The sequence below is a fragment of the Centroberyx gerrardi genome, chromosome 15 (assembly GCF_048128805.1).
Source record: "Centroberyx gerrardi isolate f3 chromosome 15, fCenGer3.hap1.cur.20231027, whole genome shotgun sequence".
Classification (NCBI taxonomy): Eukaryota; Metazoa; Chordata; class Actinopteri; order Beryciformes; family Berycidae; genus Centroberyx; species Centroberyx gerrardi.
The window spans coordinates 18,191,141-18,218,470 of record NC_136011.1 but is presented as its reverse complement, the minus strand read 5'-3'; the positions used below and the strand labels follow the sequence as shown (position 1 = coordinate 18,218,470).

At 40.4% G+C, this 27,330-nt stretch overlaps 1 protein-coding gene across 1 annotated transcript in view; it reads right to left on the bottom strand.

The window, feature by feature from the left end:
- LOC139908590 ((E2-independent) E3 ubiquitin-conjugating enzyme FATS) overlaps window positions 1-3,485 on the bottom strand; it is an 11,336-nt gene extending 7,851 nt beyond the window's left edge. Inside the window, exons 1-2 of the mRNA XM_078288618.1 lie at window positions 3,265-3,485; window positions 507-561 (exon numbers count right to left, since the gene is read on the bottom strand). Of these exons, the coding sequence (XP_078144744.1) occupies window positions 507-561; window positions 3,265-3,485 (276 nt within the window). The remainder of the gene's footprint in view (window positions 1-506; window positions 562-3,264) is intronic.
- Between the last annotated feature and the right edge of the window lie 23,845 nt (window positions 3,486-27,330).

Below are 27,330 nucleotides of genomic sequence, written 5' to 3'. Positions count from 1 at the left end.
CACATTTGGAACTAAATTTGCCACTGAAAACTTATATTCTTGTTTTGTTTGAACTTGCACTGGTCTCCATGTTACAGTCAAAATATGAGTTACTTTTTTTCTCAGCAGAAATAATGAACTACTTTCAGTTTCAGAGATATTGCAGTGTAGTCCCTTGTACATATAATATGATAAAAGAAAACTCCCACTGTGTGCAGCACCAAACATGGTTCCCATTTGCTTACTCTTTGGTTCTGCTAAGCACCTTTCCTTCCTGGTGTATATATTTCCCAAAAGATAATTAATTAGTAATTACTTACAATACAGTAAAAAAGTAACAGAAATGTGGGTCCTACTTTAAGGCTGAGAGTCTTGGGTGTGCCGTCCACAGAGCCAGCCGTCAGGCGGGAATGATAACAACACGTCTTGTCCTTATTCAAAGCTGGGACTTTTTGCGCCTGTCTGGAACAACCACGTCCTTGTCGTTCTTCTTTCTTCTCACGCCTTCCCCAGGTTCTGGAGTCCACTTTGAGAGATATAGAGAGGGGGTGAAATAATTTTGAAACAGAATTTTGCAAGTCACTTTTAAAAAAACTTAAAAAAAATGTACTTGTTCCTGATATTGTGGATACCAAAGGGTAACGTTCATGTGGCTGTTTTTCAGTTCGGTTTGTGGAAGCAGTGCAAGCTGGGCTGAGGTCAAGTGTTGGTCAGGAGGCGGAGAGAGGTGAGAGGGGTGGGGGGCAGCAAGGTTTACCTGCTCCTAATTAACCTTCCTCTATATATCCCTGTCCCAGGAGGAGCTGCATGATCCGCCCCTGGACTGAGCCCATGAATAGAGAACACAATGCCAAAAACACCTGTGCAAGGCTGAAAAGGCTATAAAAGCTGTTGGAGTCTTCCCCGAAAGGGCAACAATAATTGGAAGAGGAAGTGTGTTTTATGTTGTAGTTTGTTTATTATTTGGTGCTGAATAAAAGGCATACAGGTAATCCAGAAGGCTGTTTCCAGTGTCCTTCCCCTCAGAGACTATTGAGTTATCACACAATGTATGGGATGGCGAGGCTTTGAGACGGAGTGAGTCTTGAGTTCCATCTCAGATTTTATGATCTGGAGAGGTGGGAAAATGAAGCAGACCTCGAACTGAACCCCACTATCTCCACAACTCACAGAGAAAAAACCTAGAGGGAATATGAGTGTGGCCCATGAATAATGTAAAGGATGACAGTGCATCCATCCTGCACCCGTAACCCCATTCCTCTACCTTTTCTGGAATGTACTGCCATTGAATCACCAGGCATGTATTGTGTAGGCAGAGCATCATCACATGCTCTGGGAAGCACGTACAAAAAGGTTAATGTAGCAGGTCTGACTATTTCAACAGCACATGTGTTATTCTGTAGACGACGGAATAAAAAGTGCCCACACTGAAAAGATTCAAGCTTATAATATAACAAATAACACAGGAATACAGCCGCGGTACAGAAAATAAATTTGTCGTAACAACGGGAGAGTGGTTTAATAATGGAAAAGTCTTGTGTTGCAGCCCATGTAACAGGGAAGCCAGGCAGGTGAAACTCTGCAGCTGCTTCAGGCAATGACATCACATTTCATGCTGTGACAACCACTGCCTTTAGGTTTACTGACTGTATGCAAGGTCAGATATACTGTGGGTTGTCTGTGGAGTGTTGAGGCCAGCTGCAGTATCAATAGAGAGTTCAAAGAGTTCATTCGGCCAAGCCTTATTCACTATTACCGTAGATGCTGGCTATACTGATCAATTCTATAGATATACAGTATTCCTCATTAGTGGTGACAAGATTGTCTAGATATCAAGAGGGCCCACTTGAACAAATTATCTGTACACCAAACACAAAACCTGTAAGAACTATATTTCATTTGGAGTGAAAGCTGTGAAGAATTTAAAAAGCAAAAATCAAATTCAATTGTGCAGATCAACAGACCAACCCTATTATCATGTAATTTTGATTTTAAGTAATGCATGTAATGTAATTACTTACATCTTTTACAGATTGTAATAACACTAGTCACCATTATTTCAATAATATACTATCATTGTAAGCTGTTAATTACCACTTATGCCACTCTGGGGAAGGTCTGCCACCCATATTTGAACAGTGGTATAAACCATGTACTATTAACCAAGTACTTTCTTCAGCTCTGATCTAACCTTGATCTCATCCTAGCTTACATACCTGTAGGCCTGAGAGAGATTGTTTAAAATGAGACCCATATGATGTATCTTTAGATGTGTTAACACCTGTGTAACACCACTGTTAATATATAGCAGTGGATATGCTTTAAATAATAAAGAGTTGTTGGAAGTGAGAAGGGGATAAATGAAAAAAGTGCTTCTTCTTTCATAAGTCTTCTTTCATAAGTCTGCTATTTGAGTGTGTGTGTATGTGTGTGTGTGTGTGTGTGTGTGTGTGTGTGTGTGTGTGTGTGTGTGTACCACTTGGGATTTTTTAACAGTGTGAGTTTGAATCTATGCTGCTAGGAGAACTGGGGTGGGGGCTGGGGGTGGGGTGGGGGGGGTGCGCCATTAACAATGTATGAGGTATAAATCAAAAGGTGAGAGCCAGAGTAAAAAATGAGACTTTCCTCTCTCTAAGACCACCTTGGCACCGCATTCAGCTTGCTGTTACGACTTGGAAATGTGATCTTATCTACAATAGCTATGGAAAATATGAGCCACTGAAAGGAATATACAGATCAATTTGCATGGGTACTTTAGATTTTCACTTCTAAAGCAGGGAGATGAAATTCATACCTGGGCAGGGATTGAAAGTGCAGGGTCTGTGTCTGATATTGCTCTGGGTGGGGCGGGCTGCCTCATCTGCATTCCCCTTCTGCCTGCCAGCCTTCGTGTTTGAGGGGCTTGGCCCTCTGAATGACAATAATCCCAAAGTAGCACCATGGCGATGCGTGTCTGAATCATCAGACCTGCTGTTAACACCATGAGCGGGTGCTATTTGCTTGACCTTGCGGCCCCATTGTTTTGATAGAGGGCCTCTGCGGTGACCCAAACCATTCTCTCGGCTATTGCATTTGTTACTGCCTACCATGATTGCTTTGGGTGTCCCATAACCCTCATCTGTTTGGGCTGGTTTGTTGTCCATAGAGGGTCTGTGGCGGGATGAGACACCCAGGCGAACAGATAAGGTGGACCTGTGCAGAGTGGGCCAGGCTGCTCTCCTTCCATCTAGCTCCACAAGGGAAATAGAGAGTGACTTGTCCAGAAACACAACAGAACTAGTAGACCTCAGAGGCACCTCAAGGTGGACGCAGGAGCGGTAGGAAGGCTGTGAGGTCAGGGGATTAAAGGAGTCACCTATCAAGTCTTGGTTTCTGTCCCCCTCTGTGTAGCTGTGCCTGTGTTGCAAAGGCTGTATCTTCCTCTTCCCTGGTTCTCTCATTGCAAATCCGTCAGCTGTGGAGTAGCTCTGTCTAAACTCGTTTCTCCTCACCATGGCAGGATTCATTCTGCACAAGTCCGGTTGGGAGCTTGAGACTCTCATTGTGCACCTGGGTGTGGATAAGGCTTTTCTCCCAAAGAGTTCTGGTGGAGTTAACGCCCTCACAGGTCGGGTAGGACAGGATGGATACACAGGGTCCTGCTGGCCCGAGCCTGACTGGGGAAGCTTCCGGGCTGCGATGGTGATGGAAGAAAATGCTGCCTTTGGACTCCCTCCCACAACATCTGGGGCACTCGTAGTCCTAAACAGGTTGGAAACCCCACTGTGAGAAGGCCGATCTGCTCTCTGAGAATCACCAGATGGTGTTACTGCTCGAAGAGATGGGGACACACTCTCCTTCTTCTCTCCTTGCCCCCTCCACACGCCCCATGACAGGACATTCCTGTGCAGTGAAGCAGTGATATCCTTACTTGAGGCCTATGAAAAGAGAGAGAGAGAGAGAGAGAGAGAGAGAGAGAGAGAGAGAGAGAGAAAAAAGAAAGTTTCATGTCAGACTTGTGTTGAAAGTGTACTTTTGAGTCCTCTGTAAATTGAATGATTCTGTTACTGAAGTGAAACCATGAATAGACTGCAAATACAAAGGTCTTGGCTGCTGTGATGTGATTTGAGTGACTTATTATCAGCTCTCCTGCTCTACTTGTTTCCTGATCTGTTGCTGTTGCCATGACAATGTGTAACTTGATGGGCAGCACTTGGGGACAAATTATCCATGGCATTTAAAATGAACATTCCAGATTAGTCAGCTGCATAAAAAAATACAACCACCCTCCGCTCTATTCCTATCTCTCACTTCAATTACCCTTCAGATAATTCAAACCAACTTTGAGTACACATAGGCACTTCTGGACTATATGTTCATATTATGTGTACAAAAAAAATCTGCTTCCCCGCCGCTTCCATACACAAGACCTACCTTGCTGGTTAACAATTTACTTCTTACAAATATTGTCACAGTTAGGAGGAAGAGCAGCCAGTAGCTTGTGACAACAAAACATCCTCCTTAAACAGCACTTGTGTCAGCTCACATTCCCCCAAGTCCCAAATGTCAGGGGACTTTTGCACAAATACAATTTGATTTAATGATTAAATTTAATATCTTGCTTGAGTTATACTGTAACCCGGAGTAATGCTGTGGAGCTCTGAAGTCACTATCCTATCAAATCTGAGATCAGACATCATATGATTATGGAAGTAAGAGTATTTTGTTAGATATTAATCTTTCTAAGCATTCTTTTTAGTTTTTAGTTGATGATGATGATGATGATGATGATGAAATTAATGATTGGCTCACATGACCATCATTTTTAAATTTACATTGTTCAACAAGCATTCTGAGAAAAAATTATAACAATGAAATTTCTATTTCAGTATACTCTCTACTACTTCAGCCTAAAGCCTACTTTACATCTTTTCACCATCTTCAAGTAGAGGTATAGACAGCAACAGTTCACACAGACTGCAGTATTGTGTCAACTCAGTATTTTGTCAGAAGCAGTGCAAAAACCACTGTCCATGTCATAAGACCTTGGGTACATGGGTACCTCACTGATGTTAGGTGTGGATAGGCTTGGGAATCTCCAACTGCGGAAACCCATTGACATCGACCAGTTGTCTTCTATTTTTCCATCTGTAAATTCAGTCCAGAAAAAATAAGCTCTACATTAGACAGCACTGTAACTCTACACTCTAACTAGGCTATGCACGCCATATAAGACATGAAAGGCAAGTCCACTTCAAAGGCATGTTTCTCAAATTGAAATACAATTATCAGACTTACCTACTCATCATAAAAGTACAGCTATCTTGTCACTGAAAATAGCCTCTCTGCTAACACTTCATTATTCACTTCACTTCATCATTCCATCATTCCTTCCATGCTCATTCCCACCTACCACCAGCTATATCAAACTCTAAAGGGAACAATCTCTCTCTCTCTCTCTCTCTCTCTCTCTCTCTCTCTCTCTCTCTCTCTCTCTCACACACACACACACACACACACACCCCTCTCTCTCTACATTCCTATGTTCAAGTCTCCGTCTATTCCTCGGCTCAGCTGATGATGACTCTCTGCTTGCCTAACATGGTTATCTCTCTTGCTTGCCTTGTACATTTTTAAAATTCTAAACAAGAAATAATAGTTCAAATGTTTTCTCCTTTTGCAGGCATAGGGAAGGGCTCATCTCCTCACTTTATTTACCACTCAATATCATTCTTTTTTTTATTATCATGATACACCAAGTCCACTGTTCTCAATTTAGCACTGTGATACAAGGCACAATGTAGTTACACTGAGCTCATAAAAAATATTTAAAAAAAACAACTTAAAAATGCATTCATGTTATGTTATACATTGTCACAGCAAGGCACAGCAAATTGAAGTCATGTTGTTGGCCTGTTATGATGTTTGCATCAATGATACGGTGCATACAGTACAAGAAAAGTAATTATGTTTACCCCATGTGTTCCACTTTGAGGTGAGTCACATGGGACAGGAATGTGGGCTTGAACAACACTGAAATAGAAAATTATATATTCATAGTTTCACCCCATTTTTCCTTTGATTTATTTTTGCCAAGCCAGCAAGTAGAATTGGAGGAACAACAGCAATATTTATGGGATGTTTCGATCTACAAAAGAGGGGTGAATAGGAGTTGTGTTTGTGTTTGTGTGAAAGAGGGAGTAAGTGAGAGCGGGCACCCTGAAGGACATATGGCTTAATGTGGGGAATAAACAAAACAGCCTCAGCCAACAGTGAAACAAAGGAGAGGGGGGTGAAAAGAGTCTATGCTATGGAGAGTATAACAGCTAAACTCCAATTAAAGACTGATATTTTACCATCAAATGGACTCCTGTTAAACTAGACTTAGATTATGGATCTGAATGTGTGTATGTGTATGCATGCATGTATATGTATGTATACTGTATAAGTTTGTATATATAGGCATATACAGTATTCATATATATAGGAATGGTCTCCCTCACTCCACCCCTCTCTACCTTTTTTTTACTGTTATATTTATTTATATTTTAAATTTGTTTTTAATGTTTATTCAGTTTTTGATTTACTTTCATTTTTTCTCTGAAATAATCTCACACTTGCTAACCTCCTCTAACAAGGTTGATACCATGCCTGACCTTCAAGATCTAGAAATAATGTAAGATGATGAGTATGTTGATTCTCATTACCCGTGATGCCTAAATAAACCAATGCACTAAATTGGACAAAATTGCAATGTTAATGCGGGGTTGTTGGGCTTGTGTGTGAAAGGCAGAGAAAGAAGAACAGCGTCTGCATGGGGTTGGCTTTGGCTGTTGGGACCATGTGCTTATTGTTGTGTGCGCGAAAACCAGTGATTGAGTAAACCTTTGTGTGTCTGACAGTGGCAGGAACAGAGATTGAGGCCAGGGGACCTACAGCTGGTTAGGAAGCAGACAGGCTGTGCAGAGCGGTGGGTATAAAAGAGATGAACCCATCAGTGCAGCAGCCAGTGTTGAGATGAGGCACACTGAAGGAGCTCTTGGACAAAATGCTAGCATTTAGAAGTCTCATAGAGCGATTATGTCCTGCTGGTTTTAGTCAAGGGTATTTTTGAGGCTTCTTACTTGAAGCCTACAACATGTCCCATTACTCTGCACCCTCTGTCATCTGTACACCATGACTCAGCTCTTAATGACAAGAAAATTAACCCACCAGATCCGCCTGTGAATGATGATGAATGTGCTTATCATTTGAGGAATACTTACTTCCGTGTTTCACTCCACTGTCAGTCTTATCAAATGTGCCCCTGATGCAAAATTCAAATTGTTTCTGAACACACACACACACACACACACACACACACACACACATACAAGAGAACAGAAGAGGTATCATGTATCACAAGGGTTAATGTGGAGGATTTGCTCACTGTTATAAACTGCTGCAGTTACATATCTGTCCCTCAATACCTTCCTCTGTCTTAGAGTAATTAAGGAGACTGAGTCAAGCATGCAGTAATGGCCCTGACTGTTGGTCATTGGAATGTGGTCACATGGGCCATAATCTGTTAGAATAAAGTAGAGAAACAAGAGAGAGGCCCCAAGGTTTCTTTGCTGATATTCAATTCATTTATTCCCACATTCTGAGAAAATTCTACAGATTAGGAACTACGTAACTCTGTTGATAAGTAGATTATGAAAAACCTGACACTGACAGTTCATAATTGGATTGATTGTGAACATAATGCTTTTTCAAAATGTGTGCTCGTTGTTTAGAAAATGAAACAGATGAATATGGTGTGCATTTACTGCAACATTTTTAAAACTCAGACCTTACATGTTGTATAGCCTTATTCCTGAACTTTCAGTTTTCATTTTTTTTACCCATCCTTGGTGCTTCTTACCTGACAAAGCAGAGTGTCAAGGCTAGGGAGGTCAACTGCTACTCCTCTGTTTTGAACAGGTAGCCTCTTGTTTTCAACAGAGGCAACAATGCATACTCTGGCCTGCGCTCGGCCGGGAGTGCAGCGGATCCGGACTGTCACCAGGTGGCCAAGAGGGCTCTGTGGTCTTTTCTCTACTCCCAGTGGAAACAACAACCGCTCACTGCTGACAGGGGATCGAGGAGCAAAGCACAACTCATCAGCAGAGTCAATATGGTTACACAAACGACCCTGTGAGATTACATCAATCGCCTGAGAGTTAACATAAGCTAAATATCCTCTGCTGTTGAAAAAAGGCCGGCTCGTATCCTTGGTTAAACTCTCATAGTGATGGTGCTGGTGGAAACACTCCAGTGGATGTTGATATTTCTCCGTTAATTCACCCTCTACACAGGCCTCTGGTTTAGTAATGCGGGCTGAAACACCCACCAGGGATCCCTGGAGCTTCGAGAAGTCCCTCAGGCCTCGTCCATATGAGTTGAGTCCTCTAGACAGGCAGCTAAGTGAGGCTCTCCTCCCTTCTTCTCTCCTCCTTCCCCAGGGCCCAGGCTCAGGTAGCAGAACAGGTGACCAGCTCTCAGGTTTCAGGACTTGCATAATAGGTCCCTACAGCACAAGTTATTAATGGAGTCAGAGGCTCGTAACAGCTCCTGCAGTTGCCTTAGTGACGCAGCAAAAAAAATAAATAAAAAAAATAAAACAATGCTCCTTTACTCCTGCTTTGACACTTTACCGTGCTTACTCAAACCGAGACTTTCCAAAGATGTTTTCCCAAAAGGTTCATCGAAGGGAGATACATCTTCTCGGAACGGGTAGACCTGGATTTGGACAGAGGAACAGGGAGAAAAAAAGCAAAACTATAAATAAATGTGTAGATACTGTACAGCACTGAGAGTGCTGCATATTCAAGTTATTGTTTCACTCCTTTATGAAACCCAGCCAAAGTAGGGTAGCGTTAAATATCACACTAAAGTACAGTAAGTTTACACATTCCCAATGAAGAATTGCCCAGTTACTCAGCTAAAAACAGTATAAATATCAAGGAATATTTAAGGCTGTTTTTCCCTTCAAACTATAAAGTCACAACTTTTGTCACCACTCATCACACACATTGATTGAGCTGATATGAACAGTCCTGGGTCCTTAAGGTGATTCCTTGAATGAAGGAAGCCGATGATCAGTGACTCATATCTGCAGCCATTAATCTGAGGCTTATGGTGCCCTTCTCAGTAGTTGTATGATCCCTGTGTACACAGGGATCATTTTGTAGCAATGCACAGTAGATGGGGTAATTTTGCTAACTATTATGAGTAGCAGTAGTCTTTTATAATGCCTTTTATCTTTATAGCCCACTACAGTATGATGTTGGCATTCCCCCATTGGCCAATCTCCATTTCTACTGTGGCCATCTACACAACCTCAAAATGTGGCTGGTGTGTGCAACTGATAAAGTAATAACTACAGAGTCATGTAATGACTTGGCAAAATGTAATAAAAATGTACCACTAAAACAAACAAAAATGCAGTGAAACCTGTTCATGTAATGAATTGCCAGATAATATAATAACATTATATTATTGACCGTCAATTACTTTACTATACTGTAAAGGTTGTAACAGATTTTTAAGTGATGATTAAATAATTTTGATTTATAATATAACAACTTGTAAGATCAGAAGATTGTAACAACTCAAGTTATCATCAGTTGAAAATGTGTCTCTGAAGTAATACTCCCCTCATTTGGTAATAATCGCTAGTTAATGTAATCAATGTTATTACAATTTTGACCCATTTAGAAAGACGTTTTATTATATTTTGATAAGTTATTGCCTTATCCAAAAGTTATTACATTTTTTCAGTTGCTACGGGACTGTGAAGGCATATTTAACTGAGACAAAGATTCACTGACTCAAGTTTTGATCCTCCAAATCAAACTGCAGAGCATACTACCTTGCATCACACCTTTGACCTTTGTGCCATTTATTCGCTGCCATCTGGAAATGACTCAAAAGGTTGTCTTGCTTCATAGGTTCTCTTGATAATCCATCAGGTTGTTCTTTCAAAGAATGTACATGTCCATTCTGCTGTTGTGTCCGGCTTCAGTGCATCAAGCTGAGCCAAGTCTTTTAAAGCCACCCTTGTACCCCTTCCGTCTAAACCTTTTAAATCTTTTTTTGGATTTCTGCTATGGGTGAGTGCACCTTACAAGATCTCTTGAAATAAACACAAAAATTGCTGTTTCACTCAAATTCTCGAGTTTGAGAGCTCTGAGAGAGTACCAGAGAAAAACTGTGAAATAAGGTTTTCTCCTCATGCCTCAAAATTTGTGTGGGGCAGCCTAGTCGGTGCTAAGCCTATTAAAATTCTTATGTCCACCCTAAGTCTACCAGAAATGTCACTTTTCATTTGATTGCTACTGTTTCAAGTTTCATGGGGATTTATGTAATCAATAATAAACTCTAAGGCTATGCTGTGCTCATTAGATGGAATCTTAAGCAATTTCTCATTTCCCTTACCCCAAAGGATCCCCTTACCTTGATCAGAAAACAGCATGAATGTACTGTAAAGCTTTAGCATCTATTTTGCCTTGTTACAGTATATGAGACTTCTGATCATGTTCATTATGTTTTACTTAGTTTCAATTTTCAGAAAGTTTGGCTTTGGACTAATGCTAGCATGCAATTCAGGATTGCAAGGCATAAACAGAAGGAATTCCAGGCTCAATCCAAATCACAGAAGGTCAGTTTCTAATCCTTGGAATGTGACCTCTCTCCATTCACATCTCAAGTCATCACAGCTATGTGGACAAAGGCTATGGTTACCCTTGTCAGACCTGTCACTTAATGCATCCGGGCATGATCAGATGATAAAAGTTGTACTGAAATGACAAGTGTAACCCAATAGGTATACATACTGTACTGTGCAATGAGCTGAATTAATGGAATGCCCATAAGTAGTCTATATTTCATGCCATGACTCATTATTGCCTCATCCTTATTACAAATCTTCTGAGTAAAAGTGTCATACCACTGTGATTTTGCTGGACATAGTGAATGACATTCACAGTGGTATGGGTGAAGTATGGAAAGGCCTTTCAATGACATCTACCAAGTCTCAAATAACGTATGTGTGATTCAACCGCTATTCTTCATTTGGAATAGAGAGGCAGTGATGTCTCCACCTCTCATCATATTGCCATCTGCTGGTAAAATCTAAAAACGTTTTACATTCGCATGGCCACCTTTGAATCAAAACTAGGAGGGGGTGCAAGGAAATAGTTACCCTGCCAAGCTTGACATGTCGGGTCTGTCAGCTTACTGCTAAAATTTCTTGTCAAGGGAAAGAAAGGTAATTTTATCCATCATACATAGATTCACAACAAAAAGAAATCATGGTTGGCAATTCAGGGTAAGATAACTAGCAATGCCATTAGCATTAGCATGTTATTGTGACAGCCAGTAGCCTGATATACTGACACATTAGCAGGCTAGGCTGTTCGCTAGCATTACCTATTGCCACAAAAGATGAGAGTTAAGCAACACGGCAACATGGCTTGCTCCAGTTGCAGTAATGTAGGTTGCAATAGCACATCAGAGCAAAGTGGGGGTCGGGCTACTTGAGGATGTGCTTGGCTGTTTGGACAACCATCTCAGCAGCCCTGTTCACCTGTGGGTATCAAGGACTAAAGGTTGTGTGGTGAAGCCGTACCTCGATCTGTCTGAAGTCCTGGTACTCAGCCTAAGTAAACTGCATTGTGCTGTCGCCGACCACCTCCAGAGGTATTCCCCATCTCACGAGCATGCTCTTCAATCTGATGACCTCTTGAGCTATTTCAGCGTCTCTGGAGTAGTAGCCTATGACAATGAGGTATTTTCTGCTCTCTAGCTCACACGAGTCAGCTGTGACTTTTTGCCATTGGTAAGGGAGTATTGACGAGTGGTTCCTGTTTCTGTGTTGGTTTGTTCTCTATACAGACCTTATGTATACTTATGTATTTCAGCACTGATACCCATCCAACAGACTGACATCATGGCTCTTTCCCTGCACTTTGTCAGGCCCTGATGACCATCATGTATCTGTTGCAGTACATCTGCTCTCTGTGTTGCTAGAATAACAATCTGGTCTTGGCACAGCACAAAGCCATCCAACTCAGACAGATGTGCTCAAGCTGTGTAGAATCTCTGGAGTGATCACAACTTAACCATTCTGTGTGGCCAGCCCTTCTGGATGAAGGTGATAACCATCTGGGGCTCAGCATCGTTCTGAGTTGCCTCACGGATATCCTCAAGCCTGTGTGACAAGATTGCTCTACTTGCCACCACAGCCTTCACAAACGCCTTGACATTCTCCTCTATGTCTGACGTATTTCCCACTCTCAGGGCTTCCTGAGGGTGTCAGCCACTACCAGCTGCCTCCCTGGAACATGCCCTGCTGTCACATTGAAGCACTTGAGGTGCATAAGCAGTCTCTGACACATGTCATGTCATATGTGTTGATTAGTCAGACTAATGGTTTGTGGTTGGCTTGTAGACAGAAGCTGTCCATGGCTTGGCCATAGCAGGCGAAGCTGCTCACAGGCCCATACTCCTGCCAAGCACTCCTCCTCAATCTGGGAGTATCTTCCACAGTACCTGTTAAGGTGCATGAAGAAAAGGCATCTGGCAATAAACCACACTCATGTTCCTGTAGCAGTGTGACTCCCAGGCCATAGTTGCTTGCATCTGTACTGACTACGGTCCATTTGCTGGCATCATAATATGGTAATGCTGGAGCTGACACCAGCATGGCTCTGACGTTGTGGAATGCCTGAGGCATTTTGAGGCTCACCCCAGATCCACTCAGTCTCCTTCTTGAGCAGCTCGCAGTGTGGTTGATAAACCAGGCAGGGATTTACTCAGGTAGTTAATGAATCCTAGGACCTGGCAAAGTTCCTCTCTGGTCGTAGGACTTGGCATCTTGGTATAGCCTTTACCTTGCTGACATCAGGCTTCATACCATCTTGGCTGACAATGTGCCCAATGTACTATCTCTGTCTTTCCAAAGTGGCACCTTTCCTTGTTCAGCTTTAATCCTGACTCCTTAAAGGGTAACTTCAGTATTTTTCACCCTGGACCCTATTTTCCCATCTTTTTGTGTCTAAGTGACTAAAGGGGACAACAGCCTACAGAGAAATGAAACATTTTTCTTTACCTTTCGCTTGATCCGGGCTGTGTGTAACTTCCTGCAACAACTCAACTCTCGCGAGACTTGGTTACACACAGACCGGATCAAGTGAAAGGTAAAGAAAAACATTTAATTTCTCTGTAGGGTCCTTTCCATAATGTTGTCAGACACGTATAATAACAATCTGAGCCTGTCAGTGGCAAAAACAAGCACTTTTAGTGGATGTACATTGACGGTGCGATTTGCCCCGTCGGATTACATTGCAGCTCGTTTCGCGGCTGCCGGCTGAAGCGATCTCACTCAATACTGGACCAATTTCAAAAATCGTTGTCCCCTTTAGTCACTTAGACACAAAAAGATGGGAAAATAGGGTTGAAAAATACCGAAGTTACCCTTTAATAGTTTGTACTAAGGTGGCAATTGCGTTATTCCCTACTTGATCCATAGACCAATGTGTCATCCATCATGACCACACTGCGGTCCTTGAGGAGTGTGCTAATCTGCCTCTGAAAGATTTTGAAATCCCAAATGGTAGACATTGGAAGCAGAAGACTCTCATGGGTGTGATGAATGGCGTCAGTTTCTGATAACTGGGATTGAGTGGAATTTGTCAAAAGCTGCTAGATTCATCCAACGTGGGAATTATGCCTTCCAAGTTGGGAAAGATGTAACTCTCATGTTTCATTTCAGGTCGACACACATCCTCATGCCAGTCAGTGGGCTAAGTGACTTCCTCAGTAACATTTGCTTCAGTTCACCAGCCAGAAACAACCAGTTATGGAGTACATTGTGATTGGGTATAAAATGACAAATTTTTCACTACCACTATGATTATTTTTGTTTTTTACTTTCCTACCACTAGTAGATTATAGTTTTCTAAGTTTAAAAGCTTGCCTTGCACAATTGTGAACTGGGGTGAGGGAAGACCCTGAAATCCCTTTAGATATTTGCTTTCACAAGGCCTTGAGCAATATCAGTTATTTTTGAACTACATTTCAGATGAATACCTTTTTGGGAGTGCCTAAAGGCCCATTCACATCTAGAACGATAACTATAAAGATAAATATAAAAAGATTCAATTGGTTCTAAGTAAATAGAGTGTCTGTGTTCCCACTACAATGATAACTATAAAAAAAATCCAAATTGGTTTGATCTCACAGTGATTTTTTGGATACAGAGACAACAATAAATATTTTCAACCAATCAAAGTTCTAAGAAACAAGAGGTCAGAGAATTCAGTAGCTCACCGCAGTGATGCCTTGTTTGCTGAGGAACTGATCAAAGATATCGTTGTAGTGTGAATGCTTGAGCAACAATATATCGTTACAGTTTATAGTTATCTTTATAGTTATCGTTCTAGATGTGACTGGACCTTAATTTAATTGAAATTAACCATAGACTTCTGGTGAGCGCCCACCTCTAATTTGAGTTCCACTCAGTGCTCACAATGACACTCTATTGTTTCTCAGAGAAAATATACTAGACTGAGTAAGAAAATTGTACAACAATCAGACCATTTAAATAAAGGTTCAATTCAAAGTGAAGAGGAATGGGAGACAGGTTGGTGGATGACCTGGAAGCTACAGAACAAGATCTACTGTATGGATGGCAAATTCATGTGAGCACAGAGATGATAATACTACATTAGTGATTCATAATGCCATTAATCAGTGGGATAGTCCAGCATTACAAAATGTCTGCACTATGCACCATATAACTAAATCGTTGTGTGATGGCGCAAAGTGTACTTTTCAGCATTTTAATGCATATTCTCCTTATATATGCAACTTAGAGTAAACTTGTCATAGACAATAGATAGCCATGATGCGCAACATATGGTAGAGAGAGAAAGGGGCGAGGTGCAGGATGTAGGATGTAGGATGATGCTGCTTAATGTTCAAGATAATGGTACTTTCAGGTGGCGGTCCTTAAGAAACAGTTAAAACCTATGAATTAACACTGGGAAGTTGCACCCAAACAGCTGATCAAGTCATAAACACAAGTCCTACCCAGTTTACTCAGGCTAGATGAACTCTAAGCCAATTTCAGGAGTTGAGAAATGACTGATAACTTTTGTCACAGACAAGGCTTTATTTTTAGCAGTGACACATCGTAAAACATCAGCTGTAGTGCGGCATATGTAGTAATCTGATACAACCATTATTCACAGTCTCTGAGTCAAGACAGTTTTTAGTAGGGTGTCTTGCTTTCCATTTATTGAAGGGACCAAGTGTGCTTGATGCGCTTTCCCGTTTAGGGAGGGAAACATCATTAACACCAAAACTAATCAAAAAAACTTTTGGTAATGTTTAGGGGGCAATGAAATACGCTGTTTCTGTATATTTCATCTGCTGACATGAGTTGTAGGGGCAGTAAAGGACTATAAAAATCAAAACGAGAGAAGAAAAAAAAACGTTGCGCTCAGTGGTGCAGAAAATTAAAAAAAAAAAATTCAGGAAATAATTGTTTGTTTGGGTCTGTTTGCTTCCATGGAGACGTGTGTGTGTTTGGGTCTGTGTCCTTCCATGGAGATGTGTGTGTGTGTGTGTGTGTGTGTGTGTGTGTGTGTGACTGTGTGTCTGCCCTCTGGTTATAAGACTATCATTAGTTAATTCTTACTTGGCTCCAAGACAATTTCATATTATTTGTAATTCTTTCAAAATTATACAATTATAAAAAATATAAAAATATAAAATACATTTTATATAGTTCACATTTTTAATTATGGTCAAACAAACAAAAATTAACAGCTAAGAGTTTGATACCTGTTACTAAATCAAAACTGCACATTGCATAGCAACACACTGTGTTGTTTTGGCATGGATTTAGAGATTGTGGGAAGAGTCTTCTGTTGTGAATTCTCAGTTTTTCCATTCTTGCTCTAAATATTGTATATTTCAAAGAATGCTTGGCAAACAATTTTCTGCCATGAGGACAAAAAATAATTCACCATTAATGTTTTAGAGGAAACAATGGTGAAACAGAGTAGGCTACACGTTTATTTAGTACCAGTGAGGAATTCCCAATAATATGGTAATGCACGGTGCAGGATGTCACAAGATTTGCAATTATTCCCATTCTAATTTGACAAGTCAAGACCTTGGATGGTTGCCATGGAAATTCGTATATTTTCAGGACATACTCCATGAGAAAAGAACTTGGCAAATTAGCCTGGTGGATATAAAAAGGTAATTAGCTAGTGTGGGAGTATTAAACTCCCTTCTTACAAGAGAGCTGTGCCAACATTCTGTTGTTAAATCCTTCTGAAAGTTGTTGATAAACAGAAAATAACAGAAAAGATGGGGGAGTGAGCTCCACCTAGGCATCTTGATGAAACATATCTGATGACATTCTGATGAAACTTCAAGAGGAGGCAGCTGCACTCTGATTAACTTGATTTCACAATGTTTGGTCTTACAATGCTGCAGTCCAAACAGAGGCAGCAGCGTAGCATAATGAACAGAGCGGCTGTCCTTCAGCCAGAGCACCTGGGTTCAACTCCCCCATGTCGGCCAGCATCTGCTCTGCTGAAGTGTCCATGAGCAAGACACTGAATCCGCTCCAGTTCCTTCTCTACCTGACCCATGTGCTCTGATTTTCCTGAAGCAGTCTGGGTAATAAGACTATTTCCCTTCAGGGATCAATAAACTCTCACTGTCATTGTTATTGATGCAGCTTTGTGCAAAATTGTGCTATCTCTTTGAGGCAAATTAATAAAAATCCATTAGGCTTTGGATGTCTTGCAACTGGAACCTGGGGACAGTATCGTCCAGGTTTTATTTGATTTCATCTTGGGCATGTTGTTTACTGCCTGTCTCTCTCTATAATGACTCTGTACAGTTGTCCTATTAAACTGAACTCAAATTAGTCCTCAAATGCTTCAGTTGTTTAGAAATAAATGAGGAGGTAGGCAGAAGTGCTTTGTGTTATTGGTTCAGATAGTGTAGAGGGGATGCTATTAGCCCTGTGAGGAAAACGGTTATTATATATATCATCTCCGGCCTAAATTGGAGCAATCAGACAACCATTCCAAAAAACCCCAAGACTCTGAGTCATTACATATATGCATGTATATAAACAGACAGAAACACACTGAGATACAAACTCTCTCTCACACACACACACACACACACACACTTATCTTTTATGTGTCCTCGTGCAACCCCGATTTTGATAAGACCTAAAAGTTTACAAAAGCAATTTGCTATTCCAATACACACCAAATAAATTCCTAAAACACATACATGTAAACATTGATTATTTTTGTTGAGTCTGCATCGTGCATCATTTTCTTCAATTAAGCCCTCTAATTACATTCAGCTCTACTGGCCTGAACTTCTGTTCTATATGTAAATGAAAGATGTGCTTCTTGCTGACAGTAAATTGCTCAAGTCTTGCTGCTGCACGGATGATATATTAAATTAACTAACAACATCTAAACTTACTGTGTCTGCAGAGGGCAAACCACACAATGGCTTAACTTTGACGGCAGCTCACTTAAAGCAAAGTAATGAGGAATGTTGCCCGAACCATTGTGCAGTGAGAAGTATCTTACTTATTCATGCATTCAATGAGTTTTTCCACTGTAGTACTTAAGTGTAAGTGTTGTCAGGGGCTGGAAGTGGGAAAAATTGGACTGAACCTTTATTTTTTAGCAATATTACTTCCGCTTTTGACTTCTCTTTGCAAAGGGCAGTCTGCCACAAGTTTTCTCTCAGTCAGTATCCCATTTAGATGTCAGCATCAAGACACTGTCATCACTTGGCTGTTTTTGCTGTGTTTTACAGTATGTACGCAGGATTTCAGGGGTTTTGCAAAACAAGTAGAATTTGAATGGTCTTAAATGCATGGCTGTCACACACTGTGCTATGAAAACCTACAGTATCCCAGGAGCTTGGTAATTACGCTGTCATCTCCGAACGAGAATCCTCTCTGACGGCTTCCGGGTTTTGACAGTCTGCTAGTGTTTGACAGAGTAGGCTGGAATTACCAAAGTTATCCTTGCAGTACAAACAGTTTGAGTGCACATAACTTTAAGTTTGTGTTTGTGTGTTTGTGTTACTGTGTGTGTGTGTGTGTGTGTGTGTGTGTGAGAGAGAGAGAGAGAGAGAGAGAGAGAGAGGCAATCATTTTCCAATATGTATATTCTGCCCATATTTCTTTTATATTTGCCACTCTCTATAAGAGGCCATGTAGGAGTTAATTAAAACCATATACACATCCACAAACACTGAGTCATACTGTACATGAATACTATACTCACACGTAAATATATGAGACACTTAAAAATATATATGCATTATATGTGTGTGAGTGCCTTGTGTGTGTGTGAGTGTCTCATGTGTGTGAGTGTGTCACGTGTGTGTGTGTGTGCATGTGTCTCTCGTGTGTGTGTGTGTGTGTGTGTCTCGTGTGTCTTGTGTGCCTCATGTGAGTGTTGTGGGTGAGACCGTCTCACATACCTCTATGTATGTGCACACGTCTCAGTTTACCTGGAAGGCATCTCACTCTAGAAGACAAAAATGTTTTTCCCTTCAAAATAAAACCTAAACATTTTACGCTATTCAAAATAAAACGCAGTATTGGTATACAGAACAACAACAATTATATAAAAATTCAATGGAATCATTAGATTATATGGAGTGAAACTGTAGCTGTAAAATAGATATTAAAACATATGGTATTATAGCGGATGGTATCTTGATGGAACAGTGCCTTGTGGACGGTTGAATATAAGGCTAAATAATATTTGCTGAACTTAAATACAAAGAACAGAAACCAGAAAACTGTGCTAAGAAGTACTATAACAAACACCAGCAGCCAGTGTCAAGTCAGCCAGAATCAGCCACCACTGAAATGCCTGGGATAGTAGACACCCTTCTATGTTCATTGATTCATTTTCTCTACCTGCTTAATCCTTTTCAGGGTCATGGGCAGCATACACTGGGCAGAAGGCAGAGAAACACCTTGGACAGGTCGCCAGACAATGACTGGGCCAACGCAGATAGACAGATAGTCAGTCACACTGACATTCAGACCTGTGGGCGATTTGAAGTATCCAATCCACCTGACTTGCATGTCTTTCGAATGTGGGAGGAACCTGGAGCACCAGGAGGAAGCCCACACCGACACAGGGGCATTATTCATTATTTATTTTTTAATAGAATTTTGGAATTCTTCACCTTTCTCATTATGCACATATTTCACATTGTCTTTCTCAGTAAGTTCTGCTGCTACTGATAGCACTGCTGCTATTTTGCACATTCTGATAATGCTTTGGAATCCATAGTTTTTTTTTTAATCTCACATTTTCATTCATATATTTCCACTTAAGATGTCTGAGTGTTGGACTTGTGAGTCGCATATAACCTTTATATAACCTTTTGCTTTATTCTTATTTCCTATTTTTCCTTGTATCCTATTACTACTTGCTACTGTAATGGTCCATTTTCCCAACATGTAAACTCATTTTCTGGTATAGTTTTTCTTTGTGAATTTTCGGCATCCCTTTATGGGTATGAACATACGTAGCCTGAAAAGAATATTTAGAAAAACAAACCAATTGTATCATCATTTACTACAGATTCATCATTAAATATATCATTTATTTCACTTTGGTACTCTTTCAACACAAGTTAATATGTTATTTTTTTTTTTTTTTTTTTTAAGATTATGACCGAAAGTCCTATTGTTTATTCTGACTGGCTTGACACTGGTCCAGCTGAGGTCATGATCAATTAGATTGTAACCTCTGTTGCTGTTAAGACTAATGTCGCACCACCTCCACCACCGCATGCAAACCATACCATCACTTAACAATTTTTCTCCTAATTGAATTCTTGAACTAAAATGAATGGAAACTAATAGTGAAGTAATGAAAATGTAACTAATAGTGAAACAAATAGTGTGCCAATCTCAATCCAGCCACAGTGATGCGATCTCTCTCAATCTCATATACGTGTGTGTGAATATCAAAGTTTGAATTATGTCTTACAGGGCCTCTCATAACTCTGTGCACTGTCTCATATCCATCGTTTACTTTAAAAGACAATCTCATCGATATATCAAGACCAGCAAATCAAGCAGAATCATTTTGAACAAAGAGCCCTTAAGCTTTTATCACAGACGTTTATGGGTTTTGTTCCACAGATAGTCTTGACCCATTACTGGTCTCATCTCTGAGTGTCCCATAGAAGATACATTTTATGGCCTAATTGATCTTTAGGGAATATCTCCAGTTTTGTCTCTGGGTTTTGCTATAGACACAGATTTGATGGGTGTAATGAAACTATGACAAATGAGGTTACAAATACTCATTCAAACACACAAACTCATCACAAAACCACAGTTATTGAGAACACTTGAGTAATTTCATTGCTTCTGCTTTCTGCCAGTGAATTACATTGGTCAATCAAGGAGGGTGTGTTTAAATCACATGAGGGAAAAAAAGGCCTGACGCTGTAGATTTGAGAAGTAAAACTGTGACTTTATTCTGGATCATATAGGATTTTATGTTTGATTATATAATTTGAAATAGAATCATAGCAAGCATCCTTTTCAACTGCAGTCTTGTAAAGGGATTTGATGCCGACACACAAATCCATTGTATCACAGCAGTCAAAGAAGTAGATGATATTGTATTTTTTTTTTATTGGTTTTTGTTTTTTATTTTACTCTGATGATCTCATCTTGTCTGTTACTCAGGTTTGTTTAAGCTTACCAACAATGAAAGAAAGCGCATTGCTTCAGTGGTCTTTCTGCATCACATATTGCAGGAATCCTGTACCACTTGAGAAGCAATCTATGTATGGATTGATTATTCCGGCCCAAGAGATAATGGATGACAATGTGAACCCTATGGAGAGACAGTCGCTTTCCTGAAATCAACATTCTGTTTGGCTCTCTGTCTCCCTCTAGCACAATATTGATTAGAGTAGCTGTGTCTTTGCAGTTTGTAGCTCTCTACCCCCTTGCCACCATTTGTCAACATCCTCAAGATTGCTTCTCTTTCCTGATTGTTATTTTGTTTATTTGAGCCTGAGAGTGTATTCAGTAGTACAGTAGCAACATAACTGTGGGTAACTGATACATAGTTGCACTGCTGTAAAAAAATTACAGAAAAAAAAGAAAAGAAAAGAAAACATGCCGACACACACACACACACACACACACACACACACACACACACACAGTAGCAGGTGTTTCACACCCAAGCTACTGTAGAGTTTCCCGTTCAATCTATCCTGCTGACTGTATTCCCACTCCTGTTATTATCTAGCCCATCCCATTTATTATTACTTAGTCTTGTTTGTGCAATTTTCCACTACTCATGATGTCTCTGTATGCAACGTCACTTTAGCCTCAGGAACAATGTCAATGAGCCAAAATGCTGAGAACTTGTTTCACCTATTTTCATCCCACACAGTATAACTATTTAATGGCATGATGTGACAATGCACTGTTGGAGTCTCACCTATTGTTACAACCTACTGCATGCCACACTGCCTGAACAAGGTAATACTTCATTGATCGCGATATGCAAATTCTGTTCTCCTCCATAAGAAGGTCAGAGCTACTGATCAGCACTCCTGGAGCTGGTTGGGATTCAGTGACTTGCTCAAGGACACTTCAGCAGGGCAGATGATTACCAACATGGGGGGCTTGAACCCTTGTCTTCCACTTGAAGAGCAACTTCCTACTCACTATGCCACCATGCTGCACACAGTAGAGGAATGTTGAATGTTTGCATGTTGAGTGATATGTATAGACTGCTGTCTGCTGTCTATTGTAGGCCCTGTGTTGTTCCCTTGCACTGACTGTGAAGTCCTGTTGTCCCTGTACAATGTGTGCTGGTATGTAAATCTGTCACCATGCGTTCCTGGAAAAATGTCACCAAGAAAAATCTCTGTACATTTATTGTACTTGTGGAATAAAGTTATTTTGCTTCTGATTCTGATGTTGTTTGCCTGGTCCCTTTGTCTAATTTTGGAAGCAAGAAAATCCGACTGGAAATACAAACTATAAGAAGAATAGTTCTGCCTGCACAAATGTAGAGTTGATTCTACAGCCGCTACTTTGTAGTACCAGAATAGGACAGAGGACTTTGTCAAAACTAGACATTTTAGGGTTAAAGTGTTAACACCATTGAACTGTGAGTGTTACAAGCAGTTTGTCCCTCAAATTGGTTCACACCCGTAGATCTAAAGGACACATATTCTATTCTATTCTATTCTATTCTATTCTATTCTAACTCGTTAGGTGGTAAGTGCAGATAAGATAAAGTACACCTGCTCATCCCTTTTGTGAGGTTGAGTGGCTGTTGTCGTTAAGGCAGATAAGATGCATGACACTGTGAGCGGCTGACAGGATTGGCTGTCATCCCTACTCAAATCAGCAGGAATTGGGAGATGGAGGCTGCTTGTCACACTCCTCACCTGTGACAGTCACGCCTACAGTATGTGGGAAGGAGACTCTCACACCACAGCATGCTCACAATCAAAAGCACTGCCACCCGACTGGCAGTTCTCTGGTTGGTTATCAGTTGGATGCCTGCTTGGAGTTGACGTCAATTTGCAAAACTTTGTAATTCATAACTAAGTAATAGAACTATTTAAAGCATCTAATACAGCGATGCTCCATGGTTGTTTTGTCAGCAGTTGTTTTTAGCTAAAAGGCTTGTTTTGCATACAGTGTGACAGTATTTTCAGATGTAATGCATTTTTCATAAGAACAACATTGAGATGTGCAGTCTGTTCTTTTTTTCTTAGCTGGTTGTTATGTTTTCATGCAGCATGTATTATTTGCATCATAAACTTTTTGCAAAAGTTTCTATTTATACTTTTTTTTAAAATCATTGTTCTGTCGTTTTCTTTTTTTTTAACCAATAACTGCTGGTGTGATGCGTGGAAAGATCCCTGTTATTTTCCACAAACAACTTGGAAACAATCAGGTCATTTGAAATACATGAAATGTGTCAAATGTGGCAAGTATCTTATTGTTGCTTTGCTCATTGCTGGCATTCTTACCATAGCAACAATCAATTCGAAATTAATTTCAGCAGCCAAGGCCAGTGGCTCTTCTAAAACCTCCTTGATATTAAAATGAAGGGACCTGGAAGGCAAGAGAGCTCATAATCAGTTTGTCAGCCTTAATAAGAGCTTGCTCCCACTGAGGAGAAGTAATCTATTGGAAACTGATTACGATTGATGAACCTCCGAATAAACCACCAAGCCAGTGAATCCATCATAATATATGATACATTACTCTACTGTTACAATGATGATCACAGAGGTTACAGTACCTGCCTGGCATAATTCATCAACTCATCATCATCACAATTTGGCACACGGAGTGTAGTCAATAATGAAGTTAACAAGCTGCTGAGAATTAGTAATATATTACAACATTTCCAATGGATACAGGTAAAATGAACATCCCCAATAGGTTACAATGAACTCTGCAGCACCTCTTTTGATTCTGTTTTGTTGCTGTATATGGATAAAGATTAATGCCAGTAGAGATTGGATTCCAATTGTACAATTTTGATTCTGTCACGCTCATATTGAACCACTGAATTTAAAAAAAGAAATTAATTCAAAAATTGAATTTGTAAGGCACAATTTGAAATTGAAAGCCAAGATTTGAACATGAATGGGATTACTGTTGATTTTGACATTTAACTATAATATCAAATTCAGTCTTTCCAACTGAAATTCAGTTTCCTTTATTCAGATTCAGCTTCCTGAGACGCAAATCAGACACAAGGGACTTTTATTTCCTCAGCATCAACTGGAAGGCAGCCGTCTCCTCTAAGGCTGCCAACTGTGGGCTAACATGCTGCACTTAGCCAACTACAAGCCATGTGGCACTGTGCCTTGTTCTTCTTCATAGCCAATGATCTAGCCTTATTCTCCCCACTGGGTGAAAGTGTTGCAAATCTAATCTTGGCTACTAGCACTGGGCTGCATAGAAGGCTCCATACATCATTTTGCTACCTTGCAGACAACCAGTAGTACAACCAGCTACTGTTTAAAAGCACTGTATTAGTTCTTTGCAGCATTGTCTTTCACCAAGTGGGGAGAATAAGACTTGATCATTAGCTGCAGACAGGAGCAAGGGACAGTGCCACATGGCTTGTGGTTGGTTAAGTGTTAGCCCACTGTTGGCAGCCTTGGAGGAGACGGCTGCCTTTCCAGTCTACACTCAGGGAATAAAAGTCTGTTGTGTGTCTCAGGAAGCTGAATGAATTGAGAAACCTGAATAAAGTACATTGTGATACATTTCAAGCCACTGAATAAAATTTTGAATTGTGCCTTACAAATTCAATTTTTGAATTCATTTATTCAACACATATATATTTTTTAAATTCAATGTTTCAATATGAGCATGCCAAATTCTAATTTCTGCAATTAAAATATCAATACTTTCCATAACCCAGTTGCAGGAGTTCCTCTGTAAGACCATATTCACACTTCCCTTTTGATACAATATTTTCCTCTGATCTGTTTGCGGCATGTCAGCACATAATACTGCAGGCATGACAATGATGGTTACCAGTATCATGGTTGCTCCTCCATCTTAGTTAGCTGGTTCCTGCAGATGTAAAATACTGCAAGGTCTGCAAGAGAGGATGGTATCCCCACTGCCACTGTGACACATGGAGACACAAATTGGACTTGGTCAAGCCATCTAGAAATCCAGTTCCCCCTTATGCCATTGCAAGAGTTATGAATCTTAAGCTCACAGGAGTCTCTGAGGTGGCAGCTGTAGGGGTTACTTGCTCAACTTGGAGCTAACATGGCCAACTTGGTTACTCCCTGAAAGGAGTCATTCCTATGTTCCCAGGGTCCTATGTTCCCCAGATTTATATGGCACATAATGGGAACATGACAAAGGGTCCTATGTTCCCAGGGTCCTATGTTCCCCAGTTCTAGGGTAAGGGTTAGGGTTAGGGTTAGAGACCTTCAAAATCAAATAAAATGATAACCATTGGTTTTGTTGTGTTTATATAGCAGTTTTGAAGCCTTGTTCCAATAAAAAAACTGGATAATATTTATGAAATATTTTAACTTGAAACGGGTCAAATTTGACCCGAACACAATAGGAGGGTTAATGTGTGTTAACAGAATATTGAACTGGGGAACATAGGACCCTGGGAACATAGGACCCTGGGAACATAGATACGCTCCCGCATGAAACCTGGGAATCGCTGAATTATTTTTTATTGTTGTGAGCAGGGCCTGAGATACTGTGGCAGATACTTGCCAAAGTGTGCAAAATTAGCTGAGTGAGATGAACAAAGGAGAGAGGTAACGAGTGAGGGATGATGTAGGGCCAGATGTGTATGGTGATATTCAACACATAGTGTAAGGTTATTAGTGATATCAAAACCAGCCACCTTAATGTTTAAGCCAATTCTTCAGTCCCAAATTTAAAACCCAAGACTCGGAAACCTATTTCACTCCTCTCGCCTTCACTATTTAAAGCATTAAGAAAAACAGATATATTGTGGCTTTGATGGGGATCTGCTAATCATGATTACTTGCACAGAGGTTTCACAAATCATAAGATAGTCTGTTGATTAATGTCCAGTATAATATGGGAGAGAGAGAGCGAGAGAGAGAATGAGAGAGAGAGAGAGAGAGAGAGAGAGAGAGAGACTGTGACGTTAATGGATGCAGACATGTCGATCTCTTGGCTGGTCAATATGTTCAGGGGCGGACTTAGTGGGTTGGGGGCCCAAGCAAAAGCAAGGGGCCCCCTGAATCCCACCCCTCACCCTTTTCAGTCCATCCTTTCTTTACATTACCTTCAAGTTGGGGCTGAGCAAAGTATGCATCCAAGGGCCGGACAGGAACACAGGAGCTGATCTCTCCTGACTGAGAAAATAATGATATTCACATGGTGTTATTCACCATGTTTTGATGCTGGTCATCATCCTCCTCGTCTTATTTCCTTGCCCTTGGCTCTGAGCGTCAGTTGGCATGGCAGCTCATTGTTGCTGTTGGTGCCGGCAGTGGAGCTAACGTTTGCTTCATTAGAGCTCGTTGAGCTTGGAGGCAGTGGGAATATTGCTAGCAGCAAACATTAGCAGGCGTTGATTCTGTGATGAAAAAAGTTGTCAACAAAGCTTTTATTTTCCTCGGTTTTTTGTTTGTCCGTGCCACTTGGGCAGCTTTGCTTCTTTTTTTTGTTTTACTTCACTCGCAGCAACTGGTGCAGTGGCAAGGAAAATGAGCTTAAAGTCAAGTAGCAATATCTCACTAGCAGTCAAGTGGAATAGTCCACTATTGCCTGAATGAGTGTGTGTATGGGGCCATGACTCAAGATTGAAATAATTTTAGATGTTCCCATGCTCCCTATAAGAAGAGGAAGCGTGTTTTTCAATTACATTTATTTTCAAGTACATTTATTTAAATTGAATGGAAAATAAGCTTATATTACTTGATACTCTTGTCTTGTGCAGGCCCCTCTGGCTGCCAGGGCCCAAGGCAGTTGCCTACCTTTGCCTAATGTTAAGACCACAACTGAAAATGTTGGTAACGCTTTATTTTACAGCCCGCTAATTACGGTGTAACTAGTTTGTAATGGGGTACTGGTGCTGCAGTTACAGGGTAACAAAACAAGGAGTAAGTACAAGGTGTGCTGTAATTACAAACTAGTTACACCGTAATTAGCGGGATGTAAAATATAGCGTTACCATAGTTATAATAATTTGCTTGTTTTGTTTTTTTTGCAGATAACAAGTGGTATATTAGGAGCAAAATTGACTCTCAGTGAAAAAACAAACACATTTTGATTATATTATTAGTAATAGAGGTATAGAAAATGTTAATGGCCAACATAGCACAACATAGCACAGGAGTACATTCAGTGCAAGACTCATTCCACCGAGATGCACCACAGAGCGCCACAGAAGTGTCAGACACTCTGAGTCAATAGACTCAATAGACTGGACCTTGGACTTATTTCACCCCTGTCAGCAGCTTAATAACCCCATAATTTATAACTTATATTTTAAACTGTGCAATACTGATTCCGGTAATAATTTTGTGCAATAATTTAAAACAAAGGGGAAGGAAAAAAGCAGAAGTGAAAGGCCCAGGTCAGGGATTTCCTCCTACTCCTCCTCCCCCACACCCACCCACAAATTCTTATTTTTCTTATTTCTATATTATTGTTGTTATATATTGTAGTATATTGCACATACTTTACATATTTTTATTTGCACATATTTTTATAATGCACATACTTTACATATTTTTATT